Source organism: Staurois parvus, unplaced genomic scaffold (assembly GCF_062004578.1).
Source record: "Staurois parvus isolate SC_StPar_1 unplaced genomic scaffold, SC_StPar_1.0 ptg000375l, whole genome shotgun sequence".
In the NCBI taxonomy this organism is placed as follows: Eukaryota; Metazoa; Chordata; class Amphibia; order Anura; family Ranidae; genus Staurois; species Staurois parvus.
This window is the reverse complement of record NW_028318171.1, coordinates 423,796-439,809: the sequence shown is the minus strand read 5'-3', so window position 1 is coordinate 439,809 and position 16,014 is coordinate 423,796. Positions and strand designations below refer to the sequence as shown.

Here is a 16,014-nt window from a genome sequence, read left to right as displayed (position 1 = left end):
TAGGTGTGATAAAATGAAATGAAAACCCTAACATATAACTGCCATAACTTGGAACTTCTTATTTGGCCTTCTTTGTTGCTTAAAGCCCAATTCTAGACAGATGAATTCTTTTTTAGTTTTGAAAAGCAAAGGAAAGGGTTAGAACTCCTGTCAGGATTCTACTGGCTGGATTAGGGGTATCGTGTGTGTGACTACATTAGTGGTACTTTCCCTCGCTGCATGTCTCAGTGACACCTCTTGGCTCAGGACAAGAGATTATGGGAAAGCCATCAACAGGACATAAAAATCAAGACATCACTAAAAACCAGATATAGATTTTAAATTTTCCTTACTGTATTAAAATATATATTTTTGTACCAGTCTTTGTTCTCTATACCCTCTGACTTACTATTACTAAGACAGAAAGTGAGAAAAAAATTATCTCCAAAGGGGACTCAGATTGAAATTGAACCATAAGAAAAGTTCTAAGCTTTACTTACTTTATCCAAAGAAAAAATAATGTTTTTGGCTGTAGGTGGGCTTTAATTTTTTTTTCTGCCAATGACATGGCCCACATTGCCACCTTCAAACAAGCTCACAGCTGCAATTGCAGTCATGAGCTTTTTTTTAACTTTTGTCCTGGCCACAATATATAAATGATCTGGGCAATGTACCCTCTGCTGCTCATGGGACTGGTGCTATGAACAGATCTCCCCTCTGTGGAGTGAACCCAGAAGTGCTCTGCTCTGTCAGAGCTGTCAAGCCCTGGTAAATCTGGTCAGAGAAAAAAGCAGATCAAGCATAGTTTTCGTTCCATGTGCTGAAGTTCAGGGCGGGAAAGCCATCTAGAGTCTAATAGACCCTAGGTGTTTCATTAAATTGAGCCTGTCTCCTGCCAAATGCTATCACATAGGGGGCTTTTCAGGCACCTCGTGATAGCAATAAAGTTTAGTAAAATAAATAAATAAAAAGTGTTTTAAAATATTGCTCTACACAATATAAATACGTACACACGTATTCACATTTTTCACATTGGGTATTGCCACACATGCCAGATTGACAGGAGTAATTCTAGGGCCAGCATTTAGGGTTAACTTTAAGCATCACCTGGCTGAAAAGTCTGACAAGAACAGAGTAGGCAGAAGAGAGGGTAAGGGTGTGCCTGTATGTGAGGAGCGATTTTATAGTGACTGTGAGGGATGACATTGCTAATGGGACTAGTGAGCAGATGCACTTTGTGGTTAGATCTTTAAAGGGCTGAAACAAATGGCAAATTGCTTGTGTGTGTATGCTAATAGCCCCCATAGTCTTAAGAAGGAGGAGGAGACACATCTACTTTCACAATTAGAGATGGTGGGGGGCTATCTTTATATTGATTTGGCAGACGGAACTACACACTCAACTAAGGCTTGTCATTTATTGCATGTAATGCAGGACAATTTTAGGAGTCAAATGGTGGAAGCCCCAACTAGGAAAAATACTCTGCTGGACTTACAGTGTACTAATTACAAACAAAGCAGCACTGATCACAAATGTGGAAGTAAAGGATCATTTAGGAAACAGTGATCACAGAGTAGTTACATTCACCATAAATTATAGGAAAAGGAGACATGAGGGTAGAACACTTACGGTAATTTTGAATACCCAACTTTACTAAGCTGTTCTCCATACTACATGACACTAAATGGGGTCAAATTATTGTAACAAAGAACACTGAAAAAATGTGCTTTAAGTACATATTAAACAAAGGCATTTGTCCATGAATTCCAAGGGACAACAAATATAGAAGAACAAAAGCTGGGTGACTAAATGCTGATGTAAAAAAGCATATAAATTAGGAAAAAAAAGGTGGCTAAATGCTGATGTAAAAAGGCATATAAATTAGAAAAAAAAACAGGTGGCTACAAGCTGATGTAAAAAAGGCATATAAATGAAAACAAACTGGCCTTTAAAAATATAAGGCTGAAGGGTCACCATCTGTTCTCCAAACTACAAAGCATGAAATAGGAAGAGCTCATTCAGGGCAGCTAAAATAGATTATGAGAGACACATTGTGGAGGAAAGTAACAAAATCCCCAAAAGGTTTTCAAATGTATTAATAGTAAAAAATCTAGGTTAGAACATCTAGGCCCCATAAAAGATGACCAGGGGAAGCTAGCCACAAGTGATAGGGAGAAGACAACTGTAGTAAATACATTATTCATCTCAGTTCATATGAATGAAAAGGGAGGATATAATAAACGAGATAGTAAGTTTAATAACAGTATATTGAAAGTACCCTTGTAGCTGACAGAAGCCAGCATTCAAAAAAGACCTTAATGTGAATAAATTAGCAACATGTTATAGTCAAACTATTATTCTTAAGTTTTAAAGACAGCTTGCTGACTTGAAGGGTACCAGCTGATTAGGGAAAAGCAAAGGTGGTGCCAATATTGAAAAAAGGGCTGAGCTATATACCTCCCCTCCCTTGTCCCACTCTATCTATTGGAGTTGGAAAAACCTTTTAAGCAGTGAGTCATGCAGATAGCAGAGGAACTAGACAGCAGAGAGAGTGCTTTGAATTGTGGTAAATACACACTATAGAAGGATATGCTTTGCTAATTTTTCATGTCAGGGGCTTACAGCCACTTTATTTTACAAAATGAAGATCTTCTGGCTTTGATGTTATTGTATGTACCTGTATAGGAAACTGATTGCATGAGCGCACCCAGAGGGTGAGGAATAATAGCATATTTTCTGAATGGTCTAGCGTGGTAAGTGGGGTACACCATGGCTCTGTCCTGGGACCAATTCTGTTTAACTTGCTCATAAATGATATAGAGATAGGACGCTTAAAAAGGAATATGATCACAATATACCACTCTTTGAATGTTGGCAGGAAACTATTTAAACTAAGTTCTTTAACCACCTCCCGCCCGCCATATAGTCCAATGAGGGGCGCAAGGTGGTTCTCTCGTTCTGATAGGACATCATATGACGTCCTGCCATTCTCACCTCGCATGCGCGGTTTAGGGATCGCGCAGCGCGGCGATCGGCGGTGCTCTGTGTCCCTCGGACACAGGGGATCACCAATCACGGAAAGAGCCGAAGATGTCGGCTCGGTCATGTGATCAGCTATGTCCAATCACAGCTGATCACATGTAAACAGGGAAATGCCGGTTATCGGCATTTCTCTTCTCTCGAGCTGTCACGCTGACAGCTCGTGAGGAGAGGAGAGCCGCTAATCAGCTTTCCGCAGAGGGGACATGTACACTGATCATCAGGGCACTGATGATCAGTGTGCCCTGATGATCAGTGTGGCCCCAGAAGTGACACCTGTCAGAGTCCATCAGTGCCAGCTGAACAGTGCCACAATGCCACATATCATTGCATACCAGTGCACATCAATGCCACAAATCAGTGCCCATCTGAGCTGCCCTTCAGTGTCACCCATCAGTGCCAGTCAGTGCCACCTATCAATGCCAATCAGTGCCACCTATCAGTGCTGCCAATCAGTGCCACCTATCAGTGCCAGCCAGTGCCACTTATCAGTGCCAGTCAGTGCCGCCTATCAGTGCGCATCAGTGCCGCCTATCAGTGCCAGTCAGTGCCGCCTACCAGTGCCAGTCAGTGCCGCCTATCAGTGCCACCTATCAGTGCTGCCTTTCAGTGCCCATCAGTGATGCCTGTCAATGCCCATCAGTGCCACCTACCAGTGCCTGCTCATCAGTGCCCATCAGTGCCACCTATCAGTGTCCATCAGTGCCCATCACTACAGCCTCATTAGCGTACATCAGTGAAGGAGAAAAATCACTTATTTACAAAATTTTATAACAAAAACTAAGAAAAAACTATTTTTTTTTCAAAATTTTCAGTGGTTTTTGGTTTGTTTAAGAAAAAATAAAAAACCCAGAAGTGATTAAATACCACTAAAATAAAGCTCTGTCACAAAAAAATGATAAAAATTTCATATGGGTACAGTGTTGCATGACCGCGCAATTGTCATTCAAAGTGCGACAGCACTGAAAGCTGGAAATTGGCCTGGGAGGAAGGGGGTATAAGTGCCCTGTAGGCAAGTGGTTAAAGAAGACACGCAGCTAAACGATGCCGTTGGATAAGCAACAGTTCATGCTTAAACTGCGTAAGTGGTTCTTTATTATGAATCTAATAAACACTGAGGCACACACCAGGAGACTGCCTTGTGTATGGAGTTACAGATCGGCTTCAGCTTGTCCCCTCCTTAGCCTCCAACGCATTTCACCTAGTCACGGGCTTACTCTACGACTAAAACAGTGATTTGTTGAAATGTGTAAGAGGATTGTGACTAGGGAGGGGACAAGCTGAAGGCGATCTGTTACTCCGTAGACCAGGCGGTCTTTCGATGTGCACTTCCATGTTTGTTAGAGTCATAGTGGTAGTGGGCAAGACGGTATATCTAGAGGCAAGCACCTATAGCACCTAGCAATGTCTCAGAGCCACCAACCTGTATAGATGTACACTTGGAGCAGTACCCTTTTGTTTACATGGGTCACAGAGGTCCTTTACTGTCAGAGTGGTGAGGATGTGGAATTCCCACAGTTGGTGGTATCAATGGGGAGTGTAGGTACATTAAAAAAAGTTTTAGATGTGTTTGTTAGTGAACACAATGTAAAATGATATAGAGAATGAAAGTGACATAAACACAAGCACAGAAGCACACACATTCAGGTTGAACTGGATGGACCGGTGTCTTTATTCGACCTTACCAACTATGTACCTGTGTAAGTATGAATATTTGCATGCAATTTTAATGCCTGACATATTTGGTATTTATTTACACAATGCAGTCTCGTCATTATTTTACCAAAAAAGGGAATTATGTTGTGTTTGTGTACTAAAAATATAGGGTTTAAAAACTGTTGCAGAACCTAAAAATTTGCAGCTATCACCTTTTCGTTATACAGGTTCTCTCCTTTAATTAAAAAATATAATATTTTGGGGGGTTTAAGTGATTTGCAGGCTTAAAATACATTTTTTAACATGAAAAAAAGAAAATGATTTTTTGTTCGCTGGCCATACATATAGTTTTACATGGAATCTAGGGTATTAATAACTGGAAGTGCTCTAGTCAAGTAAGTCTGCTAATGCAGGAGAAACCATTTTCATTTCATTGTCCATGCTTTTTTTTTACCTGTAAAGGAAATAATATGTACATTTAAATAAGTATATTAATTTACATTTTGCATTTAGATTGTAGACTGCTGTGGGATTATTTGTACCAGCTACTTGATGACAAGCGCTATGAACCCTACATTAAATGGCAAGACAAGGAATTGAAAGTGTTTAGAGTGGTGGATCCTAACAAACTTGCTGCGCTGTGGGGAAACCATAAGGTACTTTCTGTTTTGTATACTCATGAAAATTATATATATCTACCTCTGACTCTGTCATTCCCATCTGCCTTTACTCATTCATCAACCAAAATATTTGAGCTTCCACGCAGTGAGCGATCTGGATCTGTTTTATTGAGTTTTGCTGATTTTGTTTTTTAGTGCATAGAGGATTTAAAAGTATTCTGCTGTACCACAGTATAACGTAATTTATACTTTATAGATAATATTTATATACTATAAGGTCTAACAGAGTGGGACAAACCTCTTGTCACCAAGCTTTCGCACAGAGGTAGTATTCTTTCTTGTCTTGCCTCACTGAGAATATGACTGAAGTTATCATTGTGATTGTGCCAGCAGTGACACATCACATCACATTTGCTAGTAAAGATATCTTTGTAGCTCCAGCTGAGCAATACAAAACTAAAGCGTATCTAAACACAAAAAAAAAATGTAATATGTTGCAGCTTGCCAGTTCTTAGATGTGGTGGCTAGATTTGTTCTCTTTTCTTTACCCTTTTTTCCCTTTATTTTTACAGTGTTCTGGCCAGGAACACACCTCCTATCTTACGGGGGCTACGCCCACTCCTCCATTTGATCTCTAGAGGAGCAATGTAGCCACCTTTTCGACAGCAACATTTGGAGAGGGTAGTATTAGATGGACTAATAGATTTAGATAGGTGACTAACAAATTAAAGCCCAACTAAAGCTAAAACCTTTTTAGAAGCTGTAGACTTTTTTTTTCTTTTGGGATAAATGTTCAACATAAATGAGCAAAAGCTGACCATTGTAAGCACACCTGTCAGTGTTAAATGGTTTCTCTTAGCTCTCTAACTGCCACTTTTGCTGCACAACTGGACAAATAGATTTAGATAGGTGACTAACAAATTAAAGCCCAACTAAAGCTAAAACCTTTTTAGAAGCTGTGGACTTTTTTTTTCTTTTGGGATAAATGTTTAACATAAATGAGCAAAAGCTGACCATTGTAAGCACACCTGTCAGTGTTAAATGGTTTCTCTTAGCTCTCTAACTGCCACTTTTGCTGCACAACTGGACAAATAGATTTAGATAGGTGACTAACAAATTAAAGCCCAACTAAAGCTAAAACCTTTTTAGAAGCTATAGACTTTTTTTTTCTTTTGTGATAAAAGTTCTAAATAAATGAACAAAAGCTGACAATTGTAAGCACGCCTGTCAGTGTTAAATGGTTTCTCTTAACTCTCTAACTGCCACTTTTGCTGCACAACTTGATCTGTAAAAGGAAATTGTAAAGTAACAAACTTATTGGTTGGATCAGGTCTATAGTGCTTACAGGCCTAGTGCATTAGCATAAAAAATGTTTAATAAGAAATAAAATAGGTGTTGTACTCACAAACGAGAATAAAGTCAAGGCATGTCATAAAAGAACAGCTGGGTCAACACCGCGCTGAGTAACAGTCCGCAATGGGGAGTGTAGACATCCAATAGGCTGACGCATTTCAAGGACTTGCCTCTCCCTCAGAGCGGCTCTGAGGAAGAGGCAAGTCCTCAAAACGCGTCAGCCTATATGATGTCTACACTTCCCATTGCGGACTGTTACTCAGCGCGGTGTTGACCCAGCTGTTCTTTTATGATGTGCCTTCACTTTATTCTCGTTTGTGAGTACAACACCTATTTTATTTCTTATTAAACATTTTTTATGGTAATGCACTAGGCCCTCTCTTTGTTCTTTCCTCATTCAGTATATTTGTATTCCCCCGGTCCATTTGAGGGCAGCAAGGTGTGCATGTTCCAGGACATTCTTATTGTGGTTGTAGCCTGGATCGAGTCCGTCCCCAAGCGCAGGAGCATTTGTGTTTGCTGGTCTATAGTGCTTACCCCTGAATTAGCCGCTGATGATCTTCCCACCATTGCCACACCCCCAACACACCAAGGCTGGGGAGGGAATCTGTATTAATGCAACACATGGGAATCAATACCCAGAAGATGTAAACGTAACAGTATTGCAGGTATGCCAGGACTCCAGCACACCGTGGTAATTGTCTAGTAGATAGCCTGCTGCACTGTGTATTTCACAATGTCCTCGCAAAGACTGCCCCTAGCTCAGGAATGCTCTGCCTTTTCCTTCTCTGCAGATCCCTGGTCTTTCTGGGACTTGTAGTTCCAAAACACTGTGCAGCACAGGTAAAGTATGCCTTGGGACTATATCTCCCACAAGTCCTTGCTAATCTCAGCAGTCTCTGTTCTTTCCCAGACTGCACAACTGCATTGCTGCTTCCTTTGTTTTCCTGGGTGGTGGGCAGGCCTTTCCTTTGGCTGCACACAACCCTGAAGCACCTGTGTCCTTTGTGTGCAACTAGTTAAATAAGGTGCACAGTGACTAGCAGAGGGCTAATCTGGTTTCCAAGCAGAGTGCTCCTTCCCCTCTTCACCTAGGGGGTGTGGGTGTATTCACTCAGATCCTCTTCTGTACCACTTGTAGAATGGCTACTGCTACCAGGCCTATCAGCTTGGCTGCTCCTTCCCTGCTATACAGGTGGTCCTCTCTCAGGGGGCCAGTGAGTCTGAGTTTTCCTTCTTTCCAGCTCCAGGCTCGCAGGCAGGCTCCATCCCACTAGGCCTCCTGGTAGCCTTCCTTCTCCAGCCTCATATCTTCCTGCTTCTAACTCCTCTACCACCACCACACTCGTGCTATTGAGAAGGCTCCAACAGTTTTAAGGGAGTCCATCCCCTTGCCAAGCTTTCTGTTGGGGATTGGCTAAAGTCCCTCAAAAGTGCAACCAACCACTCCTCAGATCCACCCACTGCCTCCAGGGCCCTCCTCCAAAAGCCTCAGAGCAGGGGGAAATAGGAGGGTGTTACATACATATATTTTTTTTTGTTTTGGGGTTTAGATATGCTTTAAGGAAAACAATATGCTTTGGTTACTGCTTCCTTCCATTTTTAATCTTAGGAAATCACACCCCACCACACACACTTTTTAATGCTCTCTCTATTTTTCCTCTTTTTTCTGTCTCTGCCTTTGCAATATTTTTTTTCTGAATTCTCTATTATTTCTTAATTTTCTATTATTATTATTTCTATCTTTCCTTATGACTGTTTTGATCTCAGGCACACATGTACACACTGACAGTTGTCAAGCAAAGCCACAACACAGCAGCGCATACAGATGCACACTATTGGAGTAGATCCCAAGATGCAAGGGGAACAGCATCACAAAGCTCTGGTGGCATCCATCTCTTTGATACCAAATGCACATTAATGCACATTTTCCTGTTTATTATAACATTTTGGCCTCTGAATAGCATATAGTTATATTTAGTGTTGGCAGTGTAATGCTAAAAGTCCTTAGACTGTTACCAGCATGCAAAGATACACGTATAGCTAATAGTGTTGCAAGTTTTGTTAATAAATAACTGTATCTTGGGGACTATAGTTATTGGTGCCCATTCAGCAGTGTAACTTTGCAATATGTTTTCATGCAGAATCGTCCAAACATGACCTATGAGAAGATGTCAAGAGCTATGAGACAGTATTACAAAATCAATCTTTTAAAAAAAGAATTTGGACAGAAACTAACTTTTAGGTAATAATAAACTTTTTGTTCATGTTCTAGTCAGATGTTGTACTGCTTTATCACATGGCAAACATATTACACAGCATCAGAAACAAAATATAGTGAAATTAGGGGCTCCCGGCTTACCATTTATTATGGATTATCTCCCTTTTTTCAATAACCTCGTGTAACATATCAGTTGCATACATAATAAAAAGCACATTGTGTTACATGATATTGCAAGAGGGCATAATACTGGAAGATGCATGATAAATATGATAATAATATTATAGTATATGTTTATAGGAATGTCCAGGGCATAGTAATGATATAATGAAAATCTATCTCATTGTATTGCACAAAATTACTAAATTTTGGGGGAAAAATATTTTCTACTTTCTGTTATAAAACATGTCCAATAAAAAAAAAATTATATATAACTTCTTCATAAATTTGGACCAAAATGTATTCTGCTACAACAACAGGTCCAATGTCATTGGATGTTAAGGAGCGAGCACCAGCAGCCATCCTAACAATCAATGACATCCCTGCTGTCAGCAGAGTGGGAAGAAAGGAGTCTGTCAGTGAAAATAAAAAGGTTGCGGTGGTCTACCCACAATCCATGCCTGGCGCTTTGGGGGGGACCCTATGCCAAAAAAAAAAAAAAGAAAACGGCATGAGGTAAGCCCCACAATCTATACCAGACCCTAATCCAAGCATGCAGTCTTGCAGGTATGGGGGGGGTTGAGTGTGCACTTTCCCTCCTAAACCAAACCAGGCCACATGCCCTCAACATGGGGGGGGGGGTACTTTGTCCCCTTGTTTCTTGCTGAGGAGTACAAGAGCCTCTTCCTCCCACACAACCCTGGCCCAGTAGTTGTGGCAGTTTTTGGCCAGTGGGCTTCTTAGAATTCTTTAACAATAAGGGGGGGGGGGCAGCTCCTGGCTTCCCCTTTTATGAATGAGTAAGGGGTACGTAGTTTCCCTACTCATTCACAAAAGATAGAATGTACCCTAGAAAACGCACATTAAGCACACCAGTGTAAACGAGCCCTAATGCTTAGTGTATTCTGTTAGGGTGCACCATGTATCAAATACTGCTTTCCATAACAAATAACTTATATAAATAGTAAAAACAATATATAACAAATCAGTTTTAAAACATATACACTAAAAAAATCCAAATCTGCCAATTACTCTCTGACCTCATGGCTAAGCCCTGCTAACTGCCACTGCAATGTCTAATAAGATTGCTTCACCACCTATTAGGTACTCTGTATAGAAATACTCAGAAAGCTGCTAAAACATGGGAAATTGTAGTTAGAAAATCAGATGAAAATATCTGTATTTGGAATGATCATTCAATTTTATATGCGTCAGTATACTGTGTTCAAGAGTTGATATGGACTGCAGACAAAAATATCTGAAGGAACATATTTGAAACTTTTTCTCATTAGTTATTATAACATCTGATTTTCCTTTAATTAGTATAGTATTTGTTCTAAAAAAATGGAATGTGCAAGTCTGCATATAAAACAAAGTATGACCATTGGCTAGGCAGACCATAGCTAAATACTTTATGTGGGAAGTTGTCCTCAGGTGTTCAAGAAATGTTGTACCATTTTAGGCATTATCTTTTTCAACATGAGATGAGGACACAAAAGATGTGAACGATTATTTGTCGGATTTTCTAGTTGTGTGAACTAATCTTTAGTAAATTGAATAAGATTTCTTCTACTTTGTATGACTGTTAAACAAATGTTTTGAAGCTGTCTGTAGAATCAAATAAGTCCTTACCCACACAAATCTTGAGGTTTCAATTCAATGCAGTATAGAATGCAGCAAAGGTAAATCTATCCATTAACTTTGCTACTGAACTTGATGTAGGATTGGTTGATCAATACAATTGTATTCAATCGTATAATGCATTTGCACATCATAATTGTTTTTGGAACTGTGTATTTGCAGGTTTCTCAGGTCACCCAAGGAGAAATTAACATCGGAGAAACTACAGCAGTTGGAAGCTGATGATGCATTGGATTCTAGTGATGTATTAGAGTCTAATGAGGATGGGTTTGCAATTTCACCATGAGATTTTGCATTATATGAGTGTGGTTGTAATTTTGTAAATTATGTTAACTATTAAGTTTAATATGTAACATATGACTGTATAGGCTATATACAAATGGCTATTCCTCCTCAGAGACCTATAGTTTTTCCAGGCATTCAGCAAGTGTATCCAGTTCTATAGAAACTTCTGTTCTAAGGAGAAGGACTGAAGACAGTGGGAATTAATATGTCATATATTTTATTTTATATTATATTGTAATGTCTGTTGAGTTCTTAAGAAACCTTCAAGTGCACGTAAACCCAAAATCTGCTATTCAGTATGTTTGCTATCATTCCTTACTGTTTACAGTTTTCTTAAGCAAATAATTTTTGTGTTTTTCATTGCAAATTTACATACCTAGAGATCCTGGCAGTAAAAGCATGTCCTGTTAAAGGTTGACAGAGTTAAGCTTTTACCTCTTGATTAGCAGCAGCATTGTCATCAAGAGTAAAATAAAGAGCCACCGCACACTGGATATACCACAAGTGTCCACGATTATTGTAGAAATTGTCCACAAACATGGCAATGACAGTCCTTGTTAAAAGAAATATAGGCAGCGCTCACACGAAAATGTATGATTTATACTGATAAGTCCATAAAAGTCCAATAATGAAACCTAATGTTCCAAAATTCCCACAGCGTGACAAGCTTGTAACAATGTGTGCTCCAATTCACTACGTGCCAAAATATACTGCACTCACCAGAATTAATTGACTCCTTGTTTGTACAAGAAAGTCAAAACACATCTGTTGTGATATACACCTCCAAGCAGGGCCAGGATGAGACGCGGGCGGGCGGGAGTGGCGGCTGTCCTGGGTGTAATGGTTTACTGTAGGGATGGGGTGCTTTACTTCTGTTACAAGGGTGACAGGAGTAGTGACAATTACATCACTACTCCTGTCAGCCCAGCACTGGTAGCAGCAAGGAAAGGATGGAAAGAGCTGGGACAGGGTACAGGTTGTGTTCTCACTCCCCCTCCTCCTTCTCGACAGTGCAGCGCTCCTGTATTAAAAAGCAGGTGGTGGTGTTCACAGACACACAGGAGCTGCAGTAGCAGGATGGAGGAGGGGGGAGAGAGAGCACAGCCTGCACTGCCAAGTGGAGAAGTGTCCAGGAGAGAGCCAGGAGTGGAGGAGAGAGCCATCAACACAAGCATGTGCCCAGTTTTAAAACTGAGCTGCACGGTGATTTTGACAAGCGAATGACTGCTGGGTGTAGAATGCCCTAAGCATGCACATCATGATTGGCAGCAGTGCAGATTGGCATAGTTGCCCTGAGTGCTGGATGACCTTGTCCCGACACTGCTTCCAAGGATGGGAACAGTGCCACTTTAATGCAGGAACCATATACAATCAATCAGGTAAGTAGCCATTGATACTGCTGGCTGGATCGTATGCATGCCTACTTACCTGATTGATTGCATATGGTTCCTTCATTACAGTGGCACTGTTATCATCCTTGGAGGTGTATATCACAACAGGCGTGTTTTAACTTTCAATTAATTCTGGTGAGTACGGTATATATTGGTAAAGTGGAGCAAACATTGTTACACAATTGTCACGCAGGTTTCATTATTGGACTTTTATGAACCTATATGTATAAATCATACAATTTGGTGAGAGCGCTGTCTATATTTGTTTTGATTTGGTTGCAACATACAGTTGTTCTATGACAGCAGCTATGCTTAGTATTCAATAGGTGTTTTACACTTTTTACACTATATATTTACTAGCGTGGGTGTTTCTGTTTGTTTCCTTTAATGACAGTCCCTGCCATAGGACCTTTTGCAGCCTTTTTCTTCTTCCCCTCCTTCCCCTTTCCTCATCCCCCCCCTTCCTTCCTTTTCAACCCATTACACCCCATGTTCCCCGCTCCATGTTTTACTTTTCTATACTTTATCATATTTTTTCAATATACATTTTTCCACACAAATTTTTACTATATGATCATTGTCTTCACCTACATACAGGGTTTAATATTGAAAATGTATTATTTAAATAATTTCTTTATTGATATTGATATGCTCTTAATTTATGGTGTAATAAATGTAAGGTTTTATATACAGTGTAAAAAATAGGGATCTATTATACATATATTTATATAGATATCTTTTTCTGTTGAACTTTTTATAGCTTCTTAATTTCACAATGTTTTTATTGTAATTCTGATGCATAGTCTGACATCTCTCAGGGGAATACTCTAAACTCTGATTTGGTGAAAAGTGTTAGAGGTTGCGGTGCTAAGGTGGGATCTGTCATTACCATGTTTGTGGACAGTTTCTACAAGAAACGCAGATGCTTTTGATTTATCCGGTGTGTAGTGGCTCTTACTTCTACTCTTGGTTAGTGAGCATGGATGGCTCAGCTTGATTCCTGAACTTGAGGTTTGAAGTTGGTTGGAGGAGGTTGGGTTGCCTACAAAATTTTGCGCATGGGCTGTCTACAAAATTTTGAATATGTTGGAGGTATGTGCAGACCTGTTAGGCCAACTACTTGGGTTCCAGGCATTTCTCCCTGGGTACATACTAGCCTAAACATTAGTACCACTCAGTCCACTGTCCATCCTCAGCAGCTTTCAGCCTCTCATATTGAATTATACAAGCTGCCAGCATTGGGACTGGATGGTGCTCTCCGCCAAAACACTGGGATCTCACGCACCAGGGCTTAATGCTCAGTGTGCATGAAATCTACGAAAATTGTATGTAGTGAGGTCAAATATCAGACATAGAGAAAAAAAAAAGATTTTGGGTTTACATACACTTTAATCCTTAATGGAAAATATTCCCAATGGATGTGTGTTGGTTAGGAGATGTGATATGTCATTTATTGTGGTTACTGGACTATTGCTTACAATTAATGCAATGTTTTTGGTACTTACTGATCTGTTGATATGCACACTAAACACTTAATATGAACTTTTGTGGGTACACAACTATAACACTATAATAACTTACTGATTGAAGTGGATAGCATTAACTTTGACTTGAGAAAACCACTGTGGGGTAGGGCAACCAAACATACTGGCATGCCTTAAAGGAAAAGTCCAATTTTAATTAACGTTTGGATCTTTGACACCAGATGCACAGATAAGGAGTGTCCAGGCCAGTCATAATCCAAGCTGTCTCTGAGCTGTCAACCTGATACACTTATCCCTTATTCAGTGCAGACAGTACAATGCATGATAGCCAGGGAACTGGCATTTTCAGAGGAAGAGGTTAGCAATGCCAGCCTCCCCTCTGTGTGGGTTTCCTTTAAAGGTCGGCCCTCTTTGTTTCCCCCATGAATAATTGGAGTGCATGCTTTAAGTGAACTCAACCTGGCATAATAAGTGCCCAAAACAACAATACCGCTGAACTGCAATACCTTTTTTTGTTTGCAAGTATCTCCGTTGGTCTTCAATTCTATTCCTGTATCCTTTAGAGCTACTCTGATCATGGACACAGGCTGTACACAGGGTCTCGGCTTCTCTGATATTTGAGAGTAAATACTGCCCCTCTTTGTGCCAAGTCCCCCTTTCCGTCCTTCACCTGTCAAATGCCAGAGCAACTATTACTTACCAGGGTTCTGGAGTCAGCAGTTGAATGACGGAGGCGGGGCTTAGATTCCAGGGCAGAAGCTTAATATTGACTTTATAGTGAGGCCCTGTGCAAAGGCTGGGACTAGGAAGAATACGACATGAGAACTGATTTGAAGACAACAAATGTATCTGCAAGTGCCATAAGGTGTATGGATATTAGATATTTTTACCTTAAAGCTGGGAGCCGGTTGTGAGATAGCAGGAAGTCACAGCCTGCTCCCACATTCAAGATGCACATATTTTTACAGGTAAAAAAAAAAAGGGGATTTACCGGTATTTATTTATTTATTTTTTTAGTCTGCAGAGCATTGCATCCCTGATTAGCAGATCATAGGTGCAATGTCAGGCTCCTGCAGAATCTGAGTATAGCTGTCTTCCCATACCTCCTATAGGGACAAAAATCCCCACCCCTAAAAGATTTGCTTTTTTTTTTACATGTACCTGCTCCTATTTCTTAATCCTAACCTAGCCAGTTTATAGTCCCCCTCCTCCCCACACCCCCAGCCTCCTGGGACACATTGTGCTTACAAACTGCTTACAGTGCTGCACGCAGTGGGGTTGTGAGACATCAGGAAGTCACGGCCTGCTCCCGCATTCCAGATGAAAGTGTCAGTAGGCTCTGGGGATGACAATGCTGGATTCCATGGACTGGTAAGTACCTCTTTGTTAAACGTTAGTAGGTATAGCATTCGTAGATGTTGACTTTTAATAAGGGAGGATCCTCTTTAAACACATTTTCGGCTAGGGAAAGTTCTTATTCAGCATTTATAAAGCCCTTTCTAGACTTTACAATGGTCTGCACAGTCTTTCAGTTGAAATCCTGCAGGTTAAAAAGGTATCACCCATCCATACCTCCATGGTAAGAAATCACTTTGAAAAACACCCCCTTAGCTTTTCTACCTGAGGTCATCTTGAGTAAGGGCAGACGATTCGTGTAGTATTTACTTCCTGGAATCCATATGCCCTTAGCTTACGGATGCAGAAACAGGGACGTGCTTAGCTGGGAAAGTCCCTCCTCCAGATTAAAGAAAAAAATGCCCATGAAGACTTAATGGGATGTATGACATCATTTTAGCCAAGGCCAGAAACCATGAGGCAAATGAAGAAATGTAAAAAAAATTAAAAACGAATAAATATAATATACAGTACCTTACTATCTATTTTCTAATGCTAGCAGCAGAAGAGGTTAGCCAACCAAGAACCACTTATTACTTCTTTCAGTATATAAGATGGTTCTGTGCCTTTGAATATAAGATTTCTGCCTCCTGGTTCCTAGCTCTGTTCACTTGCTGCCACAAAAGAGGTGTCATAGTCACTGCTGGCTTTTTGATTTTTGTTCGGAGAGAAAAAATTGTGAACCTACAAATTACAGCAGGAAGAGTAAGACTGTATGGCAAATATCAGCTCTCTTTTCCCTAAGCTCTGTTTTGCACCCTCACATCCCTATTGGCCCATCACTGTGATGG

At 40.4% G+C, this 16,014-nt stretch overlaps 1 protein-coding gene across 1 annotated transcript in view; it reads left to right on the top strand.

Moving 5' to 3' along the window:
- The window catches only part of LOC149456118 (transcription factor ETV7-like), a 49,889-nt gene extending 38,414 nt beyond the window's left edge, over positions 1-11,475 (top strand). The window contains exons 6-8 of the mRNA XM_089685406.1: positions 5,188-5,330; positions 8,792-8,892; positions 10,831-11,475. Of these exons, the coding sequence (XP_089541532.1) occupies positions 5,188-5,330; positions 8,792-8,892; positions 10,831-10,954 (368 nt within the window). The 3' untranslated portion in view covers positions 10,955-11,475. The remainder of the gene's footprint in view (positions 1-5,187; positions 5,331-8,791; positions 8,893-10,830) is intronic.
- Positions 11,476-16,014: the final 4,539 nt, after the last annotated feature.